The 20,992-nt window shown below is 43.9% G+C and overlaps 1 protein-coding gene across 5 annotated transcripts in view; it reads left to right on the forward strand.

Moving 5' to 3' along the window:
- Positions 1-20,992, forward strand: part of ptprz1a (protein tyrosine phosphatase receptor type Z1a) — a 69,595-nt gene that overhangs the window by 39,823 nt on the left and 8,780 nt on the right. Inside the window, exons 9-18 of one of the 5 annotated variants that reach the window (XM_076732320.1) lie at positions 1,005-1,189; positions 1,546-1,672; positions 4,604-4,644; positions 4,745-5,552; positions 6,531-7,082; positions 12,454-12,592; positions 17,334-17,422; positions 18,252-18,337; positions 19,957-19,977; positions 20,858-20,954. In XM_076732320.1, the coding sequence (XP_076588435.1) occupies positions 1,005-1,189; positions 1,546-1,672; positions 4,604-4,644; positions 4,745-5,552; positions 6,531-7,082; positions 12,454-12,592; positions 17,334-17,422; positions 18,252-18,337; positions 19,957-19,977; positions 20,858-20,954 (2,145 nt within the window). Of the gene's footprint in view, positions 1-1,004; positions 1,190-1,545; positions 1,673-4,603; positions 4,645-4,744; positions 7,083-12,453; positions 12,593-17,333; positions 17,423-18,251; positions 18,338-19,956; positions 19,978-20,857; positions 20,955-20,992 lie in introns of all 5 variants that reach the window. The other 4 variants (XM_076732318.1, XM_076732321.1, XM_076732319.1 and 1 more) reach the window with 4 other exon arrangements.

A 20,992-nucleotide genomic window follows, 5' to 3' on the forward strand; every position in this document is an offset into this window, starting at 1 on the left:
CACTCTGTCACTCCTGATGAGGGAGAACCAAAATGGAGACCTTAGGAAGTTAGTAAGTTGAAATATTACTGTGTTTGTCTGTTTGTCTGAATCTGAGTGAGGCTGTATGAGTCTGTATTTAAAGACCAACTGATGATGATGATGATGATGATGATGATGATGATTGTGACCTTCACTTGATCTTAAGGGGATATTTTAAGACTTGTCAGCAGTGTCAGTGTAACGGATGAATGACGCCCTCATGTGTTCTCTGGCTCACTCTGCCCTCTAGTGGTTGAAGCCTGACCGCCTCAGACGTCAGCTCCCTCTAAAACTGGTCTTTGTCCCCGTTTGTGTTTTCCTGAGTGGGAACGTACGTCTCTGATTGGTTTGTTTGTGTGTGTGTTCACCACAGATTTTAATGCAGCAGCTCTGACACGTAATGTGACATTTTCACTCTGATCCCTCAAAGAGGATAAAGGTCAGGGGTCAGAGGTCAAAGCCGGTGAGAGTGGAGGTTTATGCAGAGTAGAGGATGAACTGTGTCGGTGTTTGTAGAGATGGAGCCTCCTCCTGCCTATTGTCATCGATCCTCAACCTCCTTTAATCTGTGTTAATCCACAGAGTGTCTGTCATCTGCATTATCTCTGCTGCTCTAATCTGACCCAGAATCAGAGACGACTCTTAAAAACAGGAACTACTTCAAGAGCCCGTCAACCTCATTTGGTTTCTAACTGTTATTAAAGTCTTATTTGTTTGTGTTTTTAAAGAATTTTCTTTGTTGAGTCCTTGTTCTGTATTTGGGGTCAGGGTTAGGGTTAGGGGGTCTCTGTTTACTACCACAAAGTAGTCACAGTACCACAATCAAGTCTAAGAAGCCTTTCGCCATCAAGTCGTGGGGTGACATGGGTAACACTTCTGTCACCGTCAGCAGTTCTTTGTGGACGTGAGGGGTTGGGTGGTGGGTTCATTTGGAAGGTGTTCAGCTCTTTCTGAGTGTATTCTCGTCCGCCTCCTTGTGTCAGTGTGCAGTTCGGAGCCGGAGAACATCCAGGCGGCGCCTCACAACCTCAGCAGCCTGCTGGTGACGTGGGAGCGGCCGCGGGCGGTGTACGACGCCAGCATCGAGAAGTACTCGGTCAGCTACCGACTGGCCGATGCAGAAGACGCCGCACCCTCTGTGTACCTGACCGACGGAGACCAGGATGTGGTGAGAAAGAGTCTTCAAGCTCATATTGTCTGTAATGCATTTTCCATCTAAAAGCACCAGCCTCTAAACCTTTAAACCAGATGTTTCTGTACAAAATCCACCAACACTTTATTAAAACATACAGCTCCAACCAAATCACGACATAAAAATCAGTAAATTTAACGTCTGTGTTAGCGGTTTACGACATGAAGAAGTAACTTCAGTTCCAAGTTCTTCCAAGTTGAAGTTCATAGAAATCAACTAAAAACTGATGCTATGGTTTTGAAAATGGTTGACGTGGATGTAAATGCAGTTCACTGATCCTCATCGTCATCCTGGTTCTTCAACGCTGACGTCCCGCTGTCTCCCTCCACCAGGGGGCGATACTGGACGACCTGCTAGCCAACACCAGCTACGTGGTCCAGGTGGTGGCGGTCTGCACCAACGGTCTGTACGGACGTGTGAGCGACCTGCAGAAGGTCGTCATGCCCGTCGACGACCCCGGTAAGAGCGACCGTGCCCGAGAACAAGCGTAGAGTTGGGCAGATGAACCGTACAGATATTTTTCAGTCAGCTGCGAATTTTTCTTTTCTTTGGTTGGAAGACGTAAAACGAGTTCATTGACTTCAGAGCCCATTCCTGACAGGAAAAATGAGGAAACGTTAGCAATGACAAAAATAAAAATGATGACTTTCTAAAATAAGAATTATCAGATTCTAAGTCAAATTTATGAGATGGCAAGTTTTGGACTTTTTTAAGTCAAATTCTTTGGACAGCACGCCGCTAGTACCCCCACACGGCCACCAGAGGGCACTGAGTGAAATGGCTTTGATTCCATATCTCAGGCTTATTTATTTGTTTCAGAACCTTAATGTTGTAATTTCAGTCCAAATTTTGATTTGTCACCTTGTTTATTTTTTATTCCTAACTTTTCTCTTTTCCTGTCAGAGATGATCCTCCATATTAAACAGTGACACCAGGTAATAAAAGCTTTCTACTGAACACAAACTGACGATCTTCATGTCGTCAGCGGAGACAGTTTCATCTCTGTGTGTCCGTTACATACTGAAGGTCCAGGGCCGTTTAGCCTAGCTTAGCACAAAGACTGGTAGCATAGGGAAACTGCTAGCCTAGCTAATATCAATAATGGACCATTTATGAATTATGAGGCAGCAGGCTGTTCGTGTATGAGCTGACGTTGGAGTCACTTCTTCTGCTTGTTTCCTTTTCTGCTCGTATGTTTTATCACCAGCCACATTTCTGTTCTTTCATTAGCATTTCCATCATCACACTCGTCCTCCCTCTGAAACCTGAATGACAGGACAGACATTTCTTTGTTTTTCTTCTCTTCATCTCACTCTTCGCCCTCCCTCACCTTCACTCTGGGTATATATTTTGTGTTTTGTGATCACACACTCGTGCACTTCTGTTGTTTGACTTGTCTTTTTCTGTTTTTAACTTTCATAAGTTTCTCTGTGTACTCTTCAGATCTGCTTTCTCTATATATTTCTATATGTCTAAGATGAAAGAACGTGCTTGGTGTCGGGGTCAAAGGGTCATTTCTTGTGTCTCACATGGAGACAAAGTCGCCATGTTTGTTTGGTTGTCGTTATGTGGCGTCCGTTCCTTCTGCCTGTCACAGTAAGAGAAATGTGTGCATGTGTGCAGCAGCATTTTGTGTAACATGGATTGGAATGACAATCGTCGCGTCTTTGTATTTCAACTGAACTTTACATTGAATAAACTAATAAGTCTTATTACAAAGAAAAAAATCCCCTGCATCCTATTTCAGTGTCAGCTTGCATGAATGGGTGATTTTCTGCAGCATCTTCCAGGTTTACTTGACAGAATCTTTTATGACACCGTTAGCATGTTGCTAAGCTAACATTATAGTCCCATCTCAGCTGCGCCTGAAAACTGTCCGACTGCGGCCAAACTGTACATTTCACAAAAATCCTGTTTTGAAATATCAAATTCAAGATTGCATGATGGTATCCAAAAAAAGGCTTCAGCGATTTAGGCTGATCATAACGATTCTAACGTCAGCTGAGAGCTGCAGCAGCCCGACTTTGTCAGGTCCACAGCTGTAATTATCAGCTGTTTAACTGTTAGTTCATCAACAGAAAGTTAAATCTATGATAATGCTGATTGGTTAATCAGTATTTATATAGAAAAATTACTTCCCATTTGCAAGTTTCAGCTTCAGAAATCTGCATATTTTTGCTGTTTATACATATTTAGATATATGTATATGTGTATAATCTCGCTGTCTCCTCAGTTCATAATGTAATTAAGAGATGGCAGTTAACAGAGAACGGTTGCACCAATCAAATCAGTTTAGGAACATGCAGCTCTGAAGCTCTGTATGTTTGGCTTTTTTGTATGATAATTAGCTAAAACCAATAATTCTAAACAGTATTATCAAATCACTTTCTGTTGATTGACTAATCAGTGAATCAACTGATAATTTGAGCATTAAATCAAGTGTTTTTCGTGTCATTTTGACTTTATTCATCATCATTTAATATTGCTTCCATTGATAAATGTAAATTTTCATCACTCACCCTTTTGTGACAAACCCTGAGTCATCTCCCTCAAACCCAGTTCATTAAACTTGTAAAACCTCACCTCATGCTTCACAAACCAGTTTGATCTGGTCTCCATGATGTATGACTTAGCCTCAGACAGGTAAGACTCAAACGTCCACCCGCCCCCGACATGCCCGCTGTGTGCTGTGCGTCTGAGCTCGGTCAACATGTGTGGCATTTGCAAATAACTGTTTGTGAGCTTGTTTTATCCCTCTTAGGTGACAGACGGGTGGAGTTTGAAAACCAAAAAGTTTAGACACTCTGTCAGATCAAATTCCTTTTCCCGGCTCGTCTGGATTTACAAGAAGGATGAAACGATAAAATGATTAATTGCAAATGCTTTTTGTTCCAAGTTTCCATGCATGAAAGCCCGAACGTGTCCGATATGTCGCATGTCAGTGTTCGTCACCGTTTGGTTCTGTGTTTATCGTGAAGCCGACATGCTGCTTGAGGTGGTGTGTTCAACCTTTCCCTCTTCCATCTTTTCATTTCACACATTTACATCCTTGAAGAGAGCACACTCAGGTTTCAGTAGATGTTTTAGGTGTAAAGTAACGGACCTGCACAGAGTTTATCTTTTATTCCTCTGATGAAACACAGTGTCGCAGGGTTCACCCTCTCCTCTCTGTGATGTTCTCGTCACGCTGTTTTCGGACTGTTTTACCCTTTGTCACGTCTGCTTTGTGCCATCAGCCTCAAAGACAAAAAATTAAACCCAACATGAAAACAACGAAACACAGAAAAGAAATATAAAGATCAAAGTTGTCAAGAGTTGAAATTTGTAAGAGTTACCTCAGATGTGACAGTATTTTTTGTAACTGATGATGCAACCTGTGCCTTTTTTCAGAAAAAGCTGTGGATCCAGATTCAGATGAATTTAACACTGACGTAAGGAAACCTTTTATTTTTCTTCAAACACTGCATGTCATCGTGTAGTTAGAACTATCACTTATTTATCGCTGTCGATAAACCTTTCTCTCACCAACAGGACAGCTATGAAACGGATCCTTCTTGGAATGAACCGGTCCAAACCGAGGATTATGATCTGCCCTGGATTCCTACAAACTCACCGAGGACCACAACTTCTGGATCGCCTCTTTTACCTGTACCTGGCATCAGAAGCACAACAGCAGAGTCTGGTTGGAGGAAAACTATCACCAGTCCAGTTCCCTGGGTCAGATCCACTCAGGATGGTGAAGTCCTGAGCCATTCTGAAGAGACGGCACGGCACAGTACCTCCACACGGCCACCAGAGGGCACCGTGTCACCAGAAACCAGAGGAAGTGCTGACTTCAGTGGCAGTGCTCCCTCTTCCTCCACAACAGCAACCAAGGAAGTCTTTATTTCCACTTCCACTACTCCTTTATACTCCAACGTTCTTGGAGGCATTAGTCCAAAAGATTCAACTGAAAAAACAAAAGCTGTTGTTAGTACGACTACTCCTACATTGACAAAAGGTGGTAAAAGTATTTCTTCATTCAGCACCACCACAACCACGTGGAGGTCTCGTACCAGTGACATGAGCAGCACAACGTCATCGTCCTTCATCCGAGCCGAGACGGGCCGAGGCCTGGAGCGTCCTGTAAATGAAGACACCACCGCTGATGGAAAAGTATCCACCGGACCCGGAGGTCTTCCAGAGATCCAGGCTGAAAGTTCAACCGCCCAACCTTCCTCCACAAGTGAAGCTGCTCCACATAGGCCCAAAGGTCCCAGCATGCCCCATTTTTCATCTACCACGCCCTCTGTCGGGTTGAGTGGCGTTCTCTTGCAGACCACACAGCCGCTGTCCAATGGTGAGCGCCCCTCTGTTCTCCCCTCCTCCTCTTCCTCCTCCTCCTTCGCCTCCTCCCCTCTGTGTGATGGCTCTGCAGACCCTGGCGTCGCCCCCTCCACCTGCCTGCATGACCCTCCCTCCTCGTCTTGGCCTGTGTTGTCTGCCTCTGCATCGGACTCTCAGCATGCTGCTACCACACCGCTGTCTAGCAAAGACCCAGCTTCTCCTTCAACCCCCACACTCCCTGCCTCCACACCACCTCACCTCCCTCACCCCTCGCACCCCCTGTCTGGTTGGGAAACTAACCATGTCTCCCGCGGTGTCGGGTTTGATGATAATGATAGCAATGCCGATTTGTTGTCTGGGTCCTCGTCTTCATCGGTTTCTTCAGTTGATCCTTCAGGTTTTAGCGGTACCCCTCCTCTACAAATGGTACCGGATCCATCTGGCACCACCGTCGCCGTCGAACCGTCCTGGGATCCATCACTTTCAACGGTCTCTCTGTCACTCAGCCCCACCCTTCAGCCTTCAGTTCTCCTCTCTAGTGACTTCACCCTCACTGGTGCAACTCCGGGCTTATCCCGTTCTTTCTCAGTTGGGTTTGAGGACTCAAGGTATGCAACCGGGAACACAATAGAGTCTTTTCTTCCCGAGGTCAGCGGTGATGGGTTTCCGTTAGCTAGTGACGTGGACCCCATGTGTGGCTGTTCTCTGGAGCCGTCAGGGTCCTCGTCCTGGTTGCATGCATCTCCTCATGTACCCCTGCCGTCCTCAACTTGGGACTCTGCTAGCTTAGAGCTTTACTCAAGCGTTGGCTTCCTGTCGGCCTCTGGTGTTGTCATAGATGATGTTCAACGCTCTCTGTCTGTGGCGGGTTCTAATGGTCTGTCCTTAGACCATCATCTGCTCTCCTATACCGCTATTTCTCCCTCATCATCCTCTTCACACTCCCACCTTTTCCAAGTCAGCTATAGTGACCTGCCCGTTTCTATTGCAGCCACAGTGTCTGGTGCCAGGGATCCCTGGTTCTCGGCATCAGACGGGATGTCCGCCCTACAAACCTCTGCCCTCCCTTCCTCACCCTCAGCTTCCCCCTTCACCCCCACCCCAGAGGGACAGGCGTTAGACACTAGCAGCAGTGCCTCTGGCTCAGCCCTGTTCCCTGACTCCCAGGAGGGCATAGATCAGGAGTGGGACAGGGTTCAAACCTCGGCCTCTGGAGAGAGCACGTTCCCTTATTCAACCAAAGTCACTAACACCGTCCCCCCATCTACGACCTCTGAGTCCGGCCAAAGCCCTGATGATTTGGATGAACGCTCCTCAGCCTTCTATTTTGAAAGCGAAAGCGGTAGTGCCATCGCCTCAGAGGTAGGAGACACAGCAACGCCAACCATTCCTGCGGTAAACTCAACCTCACCCTGGTCCCTGGGCGGGGAGGAGGAGAGTGGCTCAGGGCAGGGTGAAAGCCTGTACGACAACGAGACGTCCTCTGACTTCAGTATCTCCGAGCGCACTGAAAGAGAGTCGGAGGAAGAGGAGCCAGTCGCAGGTAAAAAAGCCGTCCGTGTGGGCAAAAAGCTGCATTACACCTGCAAAATGCCCAGGGATCAGGAAGAGTTCTGGACATCAGAAAGATGACTAATCCACCATCTGTCAACAACAAAACCACATTTCATTTTTTCATTTTTATCTGGAAAAGCGAAAGTGAGAAAATTCATGCATGCAAGGTAAAACGTCACCGAACAGGATCTTTGACAAACATACCATCACTACCTTCATCATCATTTCACACTTTGTTTCAGTAGCACTCATCCATTCTCTAAACCATGTGCCCTGCTCAGGGTTGTGAGGGGCTGGAACCAAACCCAGCGAACATTTAGCGAGTCTGGGACCTCGGTCAGGTTGCCAGTTGCACTGTCGCAGAGCTCAGTGCAATAACATCACACTAGAAGGCGACTCTGCAGTGGTAATAAAGAGTCATGAGGTCTTGATCATTTTTAAGTCATATTTACACCTCACTGACAAATCTGCTTTATTGGGTTGGCTTTTTGCAGTTGCTTTTAAAGATCACCTCTGACCTATGATCAGCTTTAACTGTTGACATGCTTGCTGTTGATTGGATGATGTGAAATCATCGTCCATTAGCTCAAAATAACATCACTGAAAACGATCAAGAAGTGGTGACTCTATTTTTATTGCCACTGGAGTGCTGCAAACTGAGAACCAGTGAAGGAGAAACTCGCCTCTTTTCTCTCAAGAACTTTAATCCATCGATGCAAATATTCACCGAACATTTGGAATTTCATTTCTTCAAAAACCCTTTAGCCACTCCAGTACTTCCCTGCATTTACCAACAGCACAAACTCACATAATTATGGAAAAATAATAATTATAGTAAGTCAGAGGCAGTTTGATTAATTGAATGTTAAATTAGAGGGTGTACATCAAATATGTTGCACTATAGCTAATATGTCCACATGACAGATGGTTAATATGTTCCTACATTCAAATTAATGAAATTAATTAGAGGTTAGGACAGCAATGAAGTCAGCCTCACCTTCTAACAAAACAGCTGATAGAGATCATCTCTTCCTAATGCATCATGGCCACCAGAGGGCAGCAAAGCCCTTCAAAGCTTCAAGTGGTCCAACAGCATCTCCACCTGTGCTGTCTCTGACTGCGCTGCATCATAAACGTCTCACAGAGGACTTCAGTCCTCAGTAAACAGAACAAGCCAGGAAGCTATTTATTAAAGATTTTACAGTCTCTGATGACCTGAATACAGCTCATTCAGCTGGTTCAGTGGGAGCACTGATCCTGATGTGGAGGCTTTAAAGAATGTTGTACCTCATTAACAACAAATCATGCACACATGACTGCTGCCCGATTGATTTTTAGATCAGAGCCAAGTCTTAATTTGGTTCCACCATTAACCCTAAATCATCCCTCCAGCTTCTACACTGATTTCCTTCCTTCCTATTGGCTCCTAATTTCTATAAAAATCAATTTTCAGGGGCTCCAAACTTGCTGCAGACAGATAATCCATCAGTCAACAAACAGCTGCCTTCATGTTTTTGTGTAGTAGAACTGAAACACCTGTTTAAAACTCTGAATTAGTGTTTTCAAGGACGCACTGGAACACGAGAAACACTCAATTCATACTTTATTTTTCGTATACCTGTTTTGTGTTATTTTGTTTGTGTTTGCTTGTTGTTGTTTGATCGTAACCATTTGGATTTTCCCCGTTAGCTCAATAAGCAAGCGTTTTTTAAAATGGTCTGTGTGTGCAGCTGCTTTACAACATGGCTGAGACTGAACTGTAACAGAGGGAAATTACAGAGCGCGTCATTCGCTGCGGTCACGATTATCTGTTAGCAGCAAGTCTCAAGTCTCTTAACAGTTGTGAATTTAAATGAATCAGCGGTCTGAGGATGTTGGGCGTCGTGTGGTGTCCACATTGTGATTCGGGGTCTCAGAAATGAACTGAAATCAAAGGAAATCCATGTAAAAACTGGTGGTATTATTTTGGGCTAAAACGAGCCGCCTACCTTTCTCAGTGTATTTCCATATCTGTGCCCCTGACATTCAGGCGTGTAGTGACAGAGCTCCATCTTCATCATTTAGTCGAGCTGCATCATTTAATTAAAATCCTTTCAGTGGGAACTTTGAGGAGAAGTTTCGTGTCCTTAATTCTCATCAGATCTGCTTTGACTCATCTTTTTTTACTTCAGTCTTTGCACCAAAAGAGTAACCTTTCTCATCTTCTGTCCGGGTCTTTTTCTTTTCTTTGCCCATTATCATCACCAGTGTGTCCAGGGCTTTTGAGAGGCAGACAAAGATCCGCTGGATGGATGATTGAATGAATGGGTTTTCCTCTGAAGGTTCACAGAGTAGGAAGCACACAACAGGCTCTCTATGAACTAGTCAACAGGCCTGACCCAGCCATTCACGGCTGAACTGAGTCAGATTGTGCAAAAGTGGTGAGTTCTAACAAACTGGCAGTCAAGGTCAGCGATGGAGGAAGATTTCACATCCTAGAAGTACTAATACCACACTGTGAAAATACTCTTACCAGTAAAAGTCCTGCATTTAAAATAGTACTTGAGTAAGAATGAGTATTAACAGTATTATTTAAGTATTAAAAGTGCAGTTAAGTGTCTCCTGTGTCTGCTGTCCTCTTGTCTCTGGTCTCTTTAGATCATTGTGTCTCTGTGTCTGTTGTCCTCTTGTCTCTGGTCTATGTACATTGTGTCTCTGTGTCTGTTGTCCTCTTGTCTCTGGTCTCTGTAGATCAGTGTGTCTCCTGTGTCTGTTGTCCTCTTGTCTCTGGTCTTTAGATCATTGTGTCTCTGTGTCTGTTGTCCTCTTGTCTCTGGTCTATGTACATTGTGTCTCTGTGTCTGCTGTCCTCTTGTCTCTGGTCTCTTTAGATCATTGTGTCTCTGTGTCTGCTGTCCTCTTGTCTCTGGTCTCTTTAGATCATTGTGTCTCTGTGTCTGTTGTCCTCTTGTCTCTGGTCTATGTACATTGTGTCTCTGTGTCTGTTGTCCTCTTGTCTCTGGTCTCTGTAGATCAGTGTGTCTCCTGTGTCTGTTGTCCTCTTGTCTCTGGTCTTTAGATCATTGTGTCTCTGTGTCTGTTGTCCTCTTGTCTCTGGTCTATGTACATTGTGTCTCTGTGTCTGCTGTCCTCTTGTCTCTGGTCTCTGTAGATCATTGTGTCTCTGTGTCTGTTGTCCTCTTGTCTCTGGTCTCTTTAGATCAGTGTGTCTCTGTGTCTGTTGTCCTCTTGTCTCTGGTCTCTGTAGATCATTGTGTCTCCTGTGTCTGTTGTCCTCTTGTCTCTGGTCTCTTTAGATCAGTGTGTCTCTGTGTCTGTTGTCCTCTTGTCTCTGGTCTCTGTAGATCATTGTGTCTCTGTGTCTGTTGTCCTCTTGTCTCTGGTCTCTTTAGATCATTGTGTCTCTGTGTCTGCTGTCCTCTTGTCTCTGGTCTTTAGATCATTGTGTCTCCTCATTCATGTCTCAGCAGGATGTTCCTGTTGGAGTTGGTTGAGGTTTAACTAATTATCGAAGCTGCAGTTGTACAAACTGTCGGGTAGTTTGATTTCTGACAAAATGTTTTAAGCTCTTCAAAAGTTTTCTTTGAAAAAAAGCTGTCAGATAAAGGCAGTGAAGTAAAAAGTTCCCCTTTGAAATGTGCAAAAGTGCAAGTGCAGAAGTACAATGTGTACCTCAAATTTGTACTTCAGCTCAGTACTTGAGTGAATGTACTTCGTTACATTCCACTGCTGGTCAAGGTTAATCCAGACTAGTGTTTTCTGTGCTGGTTATCAGACGATAAAGAGGATTTAGCAGCAGCTGCTCGCTGAGGTCAGGTTCAGCCGTCAAGTTTTCTCTTCCCATTATTCAAAGTTACAATTATGCTGCTTGATTGACTCGAGCTTGATGAATGTGTTCTCGTTTGATCTGTGATGGAGTTTTGATTGTGAGTCTTTGAACGTCTCTGTGCTTCTTTCAAGTGGTTTGGCAGGTGGCTTGAATGTGATGAGTTTCGTGTTTGTGCCGTAGGTGGGTGAATGTGAATGGTGGTACATTGTGTTTCAGTGCTGGGCTCTTAATATGGTTCATGTTTCTTTCTGAAGTAGTTATTAAAAATCTGAGAATGTTGGAGTTTTACCTCTGCGAACAGTTCAAGGAGGTCAAGCTGCTCTGGAGGCAGAAATGAGCTTATCGGCTGAATCAAACCTGAGTCATCGTAGGTCGTCCGGTACTCTCATGCGTTTTGGTGTTTGCTTCCACGTTGTTGGGACCTCCACGAAATTTTAAGACACAATGTCACATGTCAAGAGGGATGAGGACACGTATGGAAATTTCGAAGAAAAACCTCCATGAGCGGGGTCAAGTATTAGCAATGTGGCCTGATGCTATGAATGTTTGCCCTTTGGACGTAGACCGTCCAAGCCTGCCGCATTTATTCCTCAGAAGCCCTCGTATACTGCACCCAACTAATATCAATATGTGATCACATAAGAAACTTCCCTGGTCTTTGATCTGCAGTCCCACAGATGTTCAAATGTCGTGGGCATAAGAAGCTAACTGTGCAGAAATGTAGTGGGATTCTTCTGTAGACTTCCCTCTCCCGATCCGACGGGGTTACATTCCTCTCCCCGCTCGTGGAGGATCATTCCAGTTCATTCCAGCCTGGTTTTGGCAGTCCATCATTTTGTTTGGGTATTTAATGTTAAGAGGGCCAGATGAACAGTTTTTGAACACTCTGATAGCAAATTCCAGTGAAAAAAACAACTGGTGTTAGAGAAGGAAACTGGTTTCCTGTTTGGTTCCTCCCTTTAAGTAGTCAGTCGTAGTAGTAGACCACAGTGATGCCCAACCAGGAGGTGTCAGTTTGCAAGAGTTGCCTGTTCGTGGAAATTGGTAGCTGTAACATTAAGTAATGGGAAAGTGGTTGAAATAGGCTGAAGGTAACGGAGAAGCAGTTGAAATGCAGAGTCGGCTTGCTAAATTTATCAGAAGGTATATCCCAAACTGATTCAGCTGTAACCCCTGAACTCTAAGTGTTGATGCTGAGGGTTCGTAGAAATGAGTTAACACGTGGACAGAAAGGTCTAAACAGTTGAAATGAAGGAAATTGTTTGCTAAAAGTAATGGACCATCGGTGGAAATTGTTAGCAATAACATTAAGTAATGGAAACATGTTGAAATAGTTCAAAGCAATGGATGAAACCAGAGGAAGCTGGGAGTCACTGGTTTACTATCTGTGTCTCTGGTTCTGCTGACTCGGTTTCTGGAACCAGAGCAGCTTTTCCTCTGAGAAACACAGTGATGGCAGACCTCCAGGATGCACCAGCCGATGGCTCTGACTTCTTTCTTCTTCACTTTCTCTTCTGTTCTTTCTCGTCAGACGCCAGTAATAGCAGCCACGAATCAAGGGTTGGTTCGATCAGGGAAAGGGAGAGGAAGGCGGTGGTTCCTCTGGCCGTCATCTCCACCCTCACCGTCCTCGGCCTGATCGTCCTCATCAGTATCCTCATCTACTGGAGGTCAGTACTGCTGCTACTGCGTTTATTTCATCATTTTGACCATTAGAGGACAACAGCAGGCCGCCAGAAACACGTCCTGACATATCAACGTCTTAAAAAACAGCTTCCTGTTGAGATCTTTCACACTTCAATCAGACACTTACAGCCTCAAATTTACTATTTATAGTGTAAGATTTAAGCAGAAGCAGCTCTCGGTGAATCTGAACAGCGCTGGTGACTCTGCTGACGGAGCTACTTTAATAAACACATGCATGAACATTGAATTTCTATAGCAACAGTAGCGAATGCCTCATGAGGAGAAAGTCGTGGAGCTGCAGCAGCACAGCGTTCCTTCGTTGGGCCCTTGCGGCATGACCATGAACTCTAGAAGCCCAAAAACTCTACGAGATACTACTTAGAGAATACTAGAAGAGAACATCGCCTGTGGACGATCACAGGTGTAGTTACCTTAACATGGTTATTTTCTTTTATCCTTGTACAGATTCTGATTTACATGTTTGTTTTCGCCATTTCAAACCGACCAATCAGCTCGCTTGAAGGTGTGCACAGCGGCTCCTCTGCGCTGGCCCTCATGTTTCCTCGTGTCACTGGAGAACCTAAATTCATCTCTATCCCAACGAGCCAAGTTTCCAAGTTCTGACGGTGTTTGTCTAAATCCACAACTTTCACTATCGCAGTGTCAAAACTGCTGCAGATTCATCTTCATTTGGAAATAAAAACTAATTAACATCACCCAAAACGATGATGCGTGGAGCCTCTACCTCCCCGTGAAGCGCCAGTCAAATTCCTGAAGTCGAAGTTTGAACCAGTCCTGCAGGAACGATCAGTTTCTATCACTGACTTCAGTCTGTGGGCGAACCTGCTGGTCCTCTGACAGGAAGTCACCTGAAAACAGCACAAAGACAATATATTTAACGTCTGAGCTCGTTTGTTAATATCTGTTTATTGTTCACCACTTTGTGAACACATGACTGGATGAAGGAGATGAACACATGGACTCAGAGACACTTCAGGAAACTGCTGTCAGTTTGATTGGAAACGATTGATTCTGGTTTTCTTTACGTTCAGAGTCCAGACTTTTTTTGATTCACGGTTGTAGGAGTGAGTAGTCGATACCGTATCTCTCAAAACACACAAACACGTAGAAGCTCCAAGTGGAAGCTCAGCCTCCACCACCCGCCCTTCAACCCCATCATATGTCATATAATACAGGGAGGGGGCGTGAAGTGGACTTCATCCAGAAGACTCATATTTGACTGAGAGCTCAGGCTCGGGCTTCCATTGTGCCGAATGTTTTATTTGTGTGTGTGTGTGTGTGTGTGGGGCTAACAATGCCTCCTGTGTCGTGCTGTTGATGCGGCTGCCGGCGGCCTGAATGAAGCCTTTCAGCTGTCGCCGCCGCTCGCTTTTGACAGCAGTGTTTTTGATTCCTCTCGGTTGACCTTGAGAGATGCTGTTTTTTTCTTCTCCTTTTTTTTTTTATGTATTGAGCTCTACTGTATGAAATACTGCATTTGGAAAAAAAAAACAAAATTGTTTTTGAGAGCAGTTTGAAAGTGTTCTTTTATATCTGAGGAGGGCATAAACCCAAATGTTTGGCTGAAAACAGAAGAAGTGAGAAAACGCCGCTGCCCTCTCAGACCGTGAAATAACCAACTTGAGAAATCCAATCAAGGACACGCTGTCAGGCGCCGTGTAAACAGTTTGTCGTATTTTTCAGCGGCTGTGCCTTCGCTCCCCGAGCCTCAACATATTGTTCTTGTTTTGCGCTCTGCTTGTTGTTGTATCTCCAAGATTGAGCAGTGCTAAGCTGGTAATAATCTGAGGAGCAGGGGGATTAATCCCCGCTGAAGGATGTACCTTGGCTGCGGCGCTGCGAGCGCCCACTCAGCCGAGAGCGTCCAGAGAGGGACGGGGGACAGAAAAGGACATCCGCCTGATTATGTCGGACAGAAAGAATCGTGTCAGCGTCTTGTAGGGCGAGCGGCGGGAGGCCAAACTGCGCTAATCCTGCTGGTGTTGTGTCCTTTTCCCTCCCTGCCGACAGCACGGTGCTCATTTGGACACTGCTGCTGTGCATTTGAGGTCAAGCACTTTGATGGAAGTTCACAGCGAGCTGAGAGATGTGCAGCAAATGAGCATTTTTAGAGGCACGTGGTGAAGTCCAGCTTTGTCTCTGCAGCAGCTTCTGCACCACGTGCTTCAAACACAAACAGCAGCGTCTTTCATCGCAGGCAGATTCAGACAGAAGTGTTCATTAGTCTCAGTGAAGGTTTAGATTGAACAGCAAAAATGTTGTTCCCAGAAATGTCACTTCAGATTAATTTGGATTCTTTGCACCTGCAGACAAACGTGCAGAGTTCAACACAGACAGTGTGAGTTTGTTAATGAGCAGCAGCTGTTTTCTGGTTTCAGGCTGAAGTTCTTTCTGAGCTTCTTACATCCTCCGTCAGTATAATCTGATTAAGTAGTTTCAGTCTCAGTAGATAAACAAGTAAAATGCTCTAAATTGGCCAATGAGCAGCAGCAGAATTTCATCTTTGGACTAGAAATGTAAAATAACGTCTCACGGCATCAAATAGTCTGTCAGAAGGTGAAGTCTTGGTGCGATGAGGGACTCTAAACGTGAGCTGTCTGAACAGGCTGCAGCGTATCTGATGGAGCACAGTGACATTAGCTCGAGGCTAAGCTAACAGCTGAGAGCACCACTCAGTCTGGAAGCGTAACTTTTTATCCAGTTTCTAACTCGCTGTAGGATCCAGAGACGATTGAACCTGATCAATAAATTCCATTTCCATGTTTTACAGGGTAGAAAACATGTGATCGATGAAGTGATGTGTTTGTTGCATCATGTGCGTCTCTTTGTGTCTGCCGCGATTTGATTCATGAAAACTTCACGTAGTTTTCTGCTCCGTTTTCAAACCTCAAGCTTTTTTTATTTAGGTCAGTCAGTCTTGTAACAACAAGGCAAACGTTGGCTCTCGTTTTCTTCAAGGTCGGCTCTCTCAGCCGCAGTGAAGCAGGTTCAGCCAATCGTTAAAGGCGACATCACACACGACAACAACAGATCAACACATTGTCTCGGCCTCACAGCCGCCGATAAAGCCCATTCAGCCGTCTGATGTTCTGAAAGAGACGCCTCCAGGGCACGACGACAGCTTCTCCAAAACATGTTTACATCCACACGAGGACGTTTTGTCCTTTCATGACGGGAAACTTCACTCGAATAATGTCTGAAATTTGTGTGACGGTGGATCTAAACTCCTGTGATGTGACGGTTTCACCTCCCGGTTTGTCTTCATGATTGTTTATCAGGGTCAGAGCAGATCAATAACTGCTGTAGATGCATCAGTGTTGACAGAAAGGGATGGATGTTGATCACCTTAAAGAAGAATATGGAGATAAAAAAAATAAAAAATCAGTATTCAGGGAAGAAAAGCATTCATCATACACTCGTGTCAGAAGGCCTTTATTCTTCCTGTTGAGCTCCACAAACTGTCATTTAAGTCACATTTTATTGATTATTGTATTGATTTAACATGCAGGTCATTTTTCCATGGAGAAACAGAGGTTTGCTTCTCCGTTTGCTTTGATAGAGAAATAAAAAAGAGGTGAAACGCAGTGAAAATGTGTAGAAATGAACGTGTTTAAGATGAAAGAAGTCACTTTGACGAATGGAAATCCAGCTTTCAGTCGATGAATAAACACTCGTCACAGTTTGTTTCCTGCACGTCTCGCCTTTAATCTCAGAGCTCAGCGCCTTCACTGTTTTTATTTTTTCCTTTTTTTCGTGGGTGATAATCCCTGATGTCCATTTCTGGCTGAGACAACGCAGGTTCAGATCAGAGGCCATCTCATCCCTTTAAAAACTTGTCAAGGATTAACACAACAGCTTTTTCTTGTGTTTACGGGAAGATTATTCGTGTATTCTCCAAAATGTGGGACAAGGCAGAGTCACATGAAAACAAAAGCATGTTCTGCCTTTCAGGCTGAAGGATGGCGTCAGTACAGATACACAAACACAGTAGAAATATACTGCGTATTTTAACTTAACCCCAAAAAACTCTTTTATTGATCCCACAGAAGGGGAAATGAAGTCAGCAAATACTACAAAGAGCAAAAAGAGTGACACAAAAAAAGTACACAGGATGCAAAATAGAAAAACAACTGTGTATAAGTCCATTATGTACAGATTCCAAAAAAAAATGCTAAATGCTAAAAAATACTGCTATGCCATAAAAAATTCTATTGCCAATATTCTTAGGAGAAAAATGTCATTTGTTCACTTGAGAAATACTACTTCTATGTATGTGTACAGTGTATAAAAATACTGTGTCCAATATGGAGAATAAACTGTGTTACTGCACAGTTGAGAGAAAATAAACAAAAACAACCTAAAATTGTTTTTAGTGGTATTTATGTTTCAGCCACATTTCTTTCTGCACAACATTTTATCCTTTATTTTAATTTCTGTCTGTGGATTCTAACATTTCTGTTGGTTTTATGCAAAACAGTTTTTCATAAATTTTGTTCAATTAACTTTAAAAATAGTGAAAAATTTATCCAACTGCCCATTTATTTCTTTATATATTGTTACTGCAAACAGAACTGCATTAAAAAAAACGTTCACGAGTAAAAGTAAGTTATTTTGAAATGAAAATATATTCTGATGTTTACTGAGGTGTGTGTGTGTGTGTGTGTGTGTGTGTGTGTGTGTGTGTGTGTGTGTGTTCATCTGCAGGACATGTTTTCAGACGGCTCATTTCTACATCGACGAGAGCTCCTCACCCAGAGTCATCGCTGCACCGTCCACTGCTACGTTAACATCTGGTAACACACACACACACACACACACACACACACACACACACACTCTCTCACACGTTTGTTTGCTTGTGAGGACCCACGCAGACTTAATAGTGAAATCAAATAAGTTTTATTTATGCAGCCCAAAATCTCAAATTTGCTCTGAAGGACTTGTAACCTGAGAGCAGATTCAGGTCGGCGCAAAAAGCTTTTCATGAGAACAAAGGTAAGAACGTTCAGGAGTGACACTTCCTCTAGACCTCTAACAGGAACCCAAACCGTCACCTGAACCCTAAAACCACGTCTGGGCCTTCAAACGGCCCCTCCCTCAGTCCTCCGTGGGTCTGAAGCTTCTCCTCTGTTTGTGTGAAAAATCGCTAAAAATCCACATTTTTCAAAAAATGTCATCACTTTAACAAATATTCTTAATTCCTGAATTGTCTTTAATTTCTGAAAGTGTCCTCACGTCCTACATGCTCATCTTCCAAACATGTCCTCACTCTTCTAAAATGTCCTTCCTTTCCAAATTATTGTCGGTTTTGTAAAAATTTCTTCCTTTGAAAAAAAAGTCACCACTTTAAAAAATACCCGTTTCTAAAATGTCTTTAATTTCTGAAAATGCCTTTTCTAAATGCGTCCTCGTGTTTTAAGCATGTCCTCACTTTAAAAAAAAAAATCCTCAATTTCAAAAATGTACTCAGGCGCAGAGGTTTACCTCGTCTGTACTCATACTGCAAACATTTACTGCAACTCAAGCACAGACACAGTACAAATACACACACTTCAGAGCAGAGTTCCACGTCTCCGTCTCGTTCTGCCGGTACGTCAGTGTCGTTTCCTGTTTGTCCTCCAGACAAAGAAACAGCTTTTCCAGTGAAGGAGTTTGTCAAACACGTGGCCGAGCTTCGCGACAGCCACGGCTTCCAGCGAGAGTTTGAGGTACGAAGACCGGATCGTTTTTCCACTTGAAGTGAAATGAAAAGATGTTTTTCTGCTGCTTGAAATGTGAATGTTTGTGTGTGTTTGTTTGTGTGTGTGTGTGTGTGTGTGTGTGTGTGTGTGTGTGTGTGTGTGTGTGTGTGTGTGTGGGTGGGGGGGGGTGTGTGGGTGGGGGGGTGTCTGGCTGTCATCATGTTGATGTCTGCACGCTGCATGATGAGTTGTGATGATGATGTCACACTGTTACTGGACACGCTTTGACCGCAACCCTACAGGATTACTGCATTTCCTCAAATAGTGGCCCGGGCCTTTATTTGAAACAGACTTATATTAGAAGCAGGCATTTATTTCTAATAAGACGTCTGATGAGTGTAATTAGCCTCAGTCTGATCCAGTCCTCTTTGCTTCCATTAACTGCATTACACTGTCAGTACAAACACTTCCTGTATCCATTTCACATTAAAAGCCCTCAATCACGTCAGTGGACCGAAATGCTTTGTGTCTTAACAAGGCTTTTTTTATGAAACATTTTCTGGAGCGTGTTGTGGAAACCTCGTTGGCTTGTAAGGTTCCAATACGACACTTGAAATCTAACTGCTGCCATCTTGTGGCGCTTGTACGTGACTAAATGCAGTTTTACAGAGACATTAATATACAAACACCGGCGTGACTGAAAGGACAATAATACTTCAAAACTGCGTCCATTATGCTTAGTCAGCATGCACATGACTGGGAGTTTATCCATCCCTGTTTGTTCCCCAGGCCTCTATTAGAGACCGGGCTTTTATTTGACTACTGGTTTGTATTTGAGGAAATATGGTATTTCAGAGTCTGTTATCATAATTATCAGGAATCCATCTTGAAAAAGACTATCAGTGATGATAACTACAGCTAACGGTGTACTCACAGGTGTGAGATAGTGACTTAATAATCAGCTTGTCAGGTGTCTTTTACCTGTCGACTGTCAGCAGAACAAACAGTGAACAGGCAACATGGCGTCAGTCACTCCCTGAATCAAAGCTCCACTTTGTTTCTGAATGTGCCACAAAGGAAAAATCAACACAAAGACAGTGAGACGACATGGAGGGGACGCTAATCGCTGAATCAAGGCATTGTGTTAGCTAGAAAGAAAAAAATAGACCTTAAAGTCAAGGAAAAGCAAAGCCAAGAGGCAAAGAAGGAAAGACTTTGGGTATCTTGAGTAATCCCACCTCTCTGAGTCAGAGCTGAATCAGTCCCAAAGAAAGACCTGAATCTCTGACACTCAGCTCTAAAAGTTGAAACCAATGGACGGAGGTCCCAGAAATGTTTGAGATTAATATCCAAACACCAAAATTATACTGAAGCGCAGAGGTGGTGTGTCAGACCCTAAAATTCCCAGAATGCAGCGTGGCGTGCCCCGACCATGATGAAAGTCTGGAATAAGGAAACGTCGGCTGTCTTCGGTTGATCTTCCCTTCGTGTTGGCAGTAGCATGAGCTGCACTGTGACTTGAATCAGTCTCCAGTTGTTTTCTGTGTCGTCTTGTAATTTGTATTTTTGCACCTCTTTGGTTGACTGTGTTGTCACGGAAACGTCCTTGCTGCCTGCTGCTTCCTCACCCTCATCCTCATCATTAGATACTGAAGGAGAGTTACGAGGTAAGACGCTCTCCTGCTGCACTTGTAGCTGCTTTTGTCTGGTCTTGTAATGCAAAGTGTTTTTGTTAATGTGGATGTTAGAAAGCGCCGTCGCTGAAGTCACGGATGCCTTCGAAGAAACAGACACTTGACTCCGACACGGCGCCCGTTCTTTACAGAGCAGCTCACCTTCAAAAGTTTTTCTCTTCACTAAACTTTACCCTCAGATTACATCATACACACAAAAACAGCTTTTTAAGCTCCGATGGAAAGTTTACAAATGCTCATCTTTGTTGTTTTAAAAAAATCAAAGTAGAAAGTTTACAGATGTCTCTTTGGTATCGGCGGTCTATGGGGAAAATTCTCCGTTGGTTGCAGTGGCTTTGTTGTTGCAGTACCACACTTGACCACTGAGATGAATTGGCAGCATGGCTGCTTCATTGTGTTGTATCCAAGTCTAATGCATCCATGGAAGAAGTAATAAAATCATTTACTTATGTAGAAATATAACAGTTAAAATATACACGCGGACATCAGACATCATGGAAAAGTACATCTGAAGAGTCTTCACCGCGACTGTTTTCTGCCACAGATAAAAATCCTGAAACTGTCCACACTTCTCTCGAGTAACCAGGACGGCAGTCGAGGATATTCTCTAAAGTGCGTTCAGTAATCTCTGAAGGTCACTGTGATGTTTTGTAGTAAAGAGGAATTCTTCTTTGGTTCCCATGAAAATGAGTTTGTACCAAAACTGTCCTGAGCGTTCTCATTATATCACAACCTCGCTGACTTGTTCTGACAGTTGATTTAAATCACAATTTTGCCCTTTTTAGACTGTATTTCATTCAGTTTGGTGTATTTATTTATTTATATACCTAAACTCTGTCCACTGTCCACACAGGAGGTCCAGGCGTGCACGGTGGACATGCGGATGACAACCGACAGCTCCAACCATCCTGACAACAAGAACAAAAACAGATACAGCAACATCCTGGCCTGTGAGTCCACACCGAGGGTTTCACAGCTCAGAACGAGA

The sequence above is a fragment of the Chaetodon auriga genome, chromosome 6, assembly GCF_051107435.1.
Source record: "Chaetodon auriga isolate fChaAug3 chromosome 6, fChaAug3.hap1, whole genome shotgun sequence".
NCBI classification, from domain to species: domain Eukaryota; kingdom Metazoa; phylum Chordata; class Actinopteri; order Chaetodontiformes; family Chaetodontidae; genus Chaetodon; species Chaetodon auriga.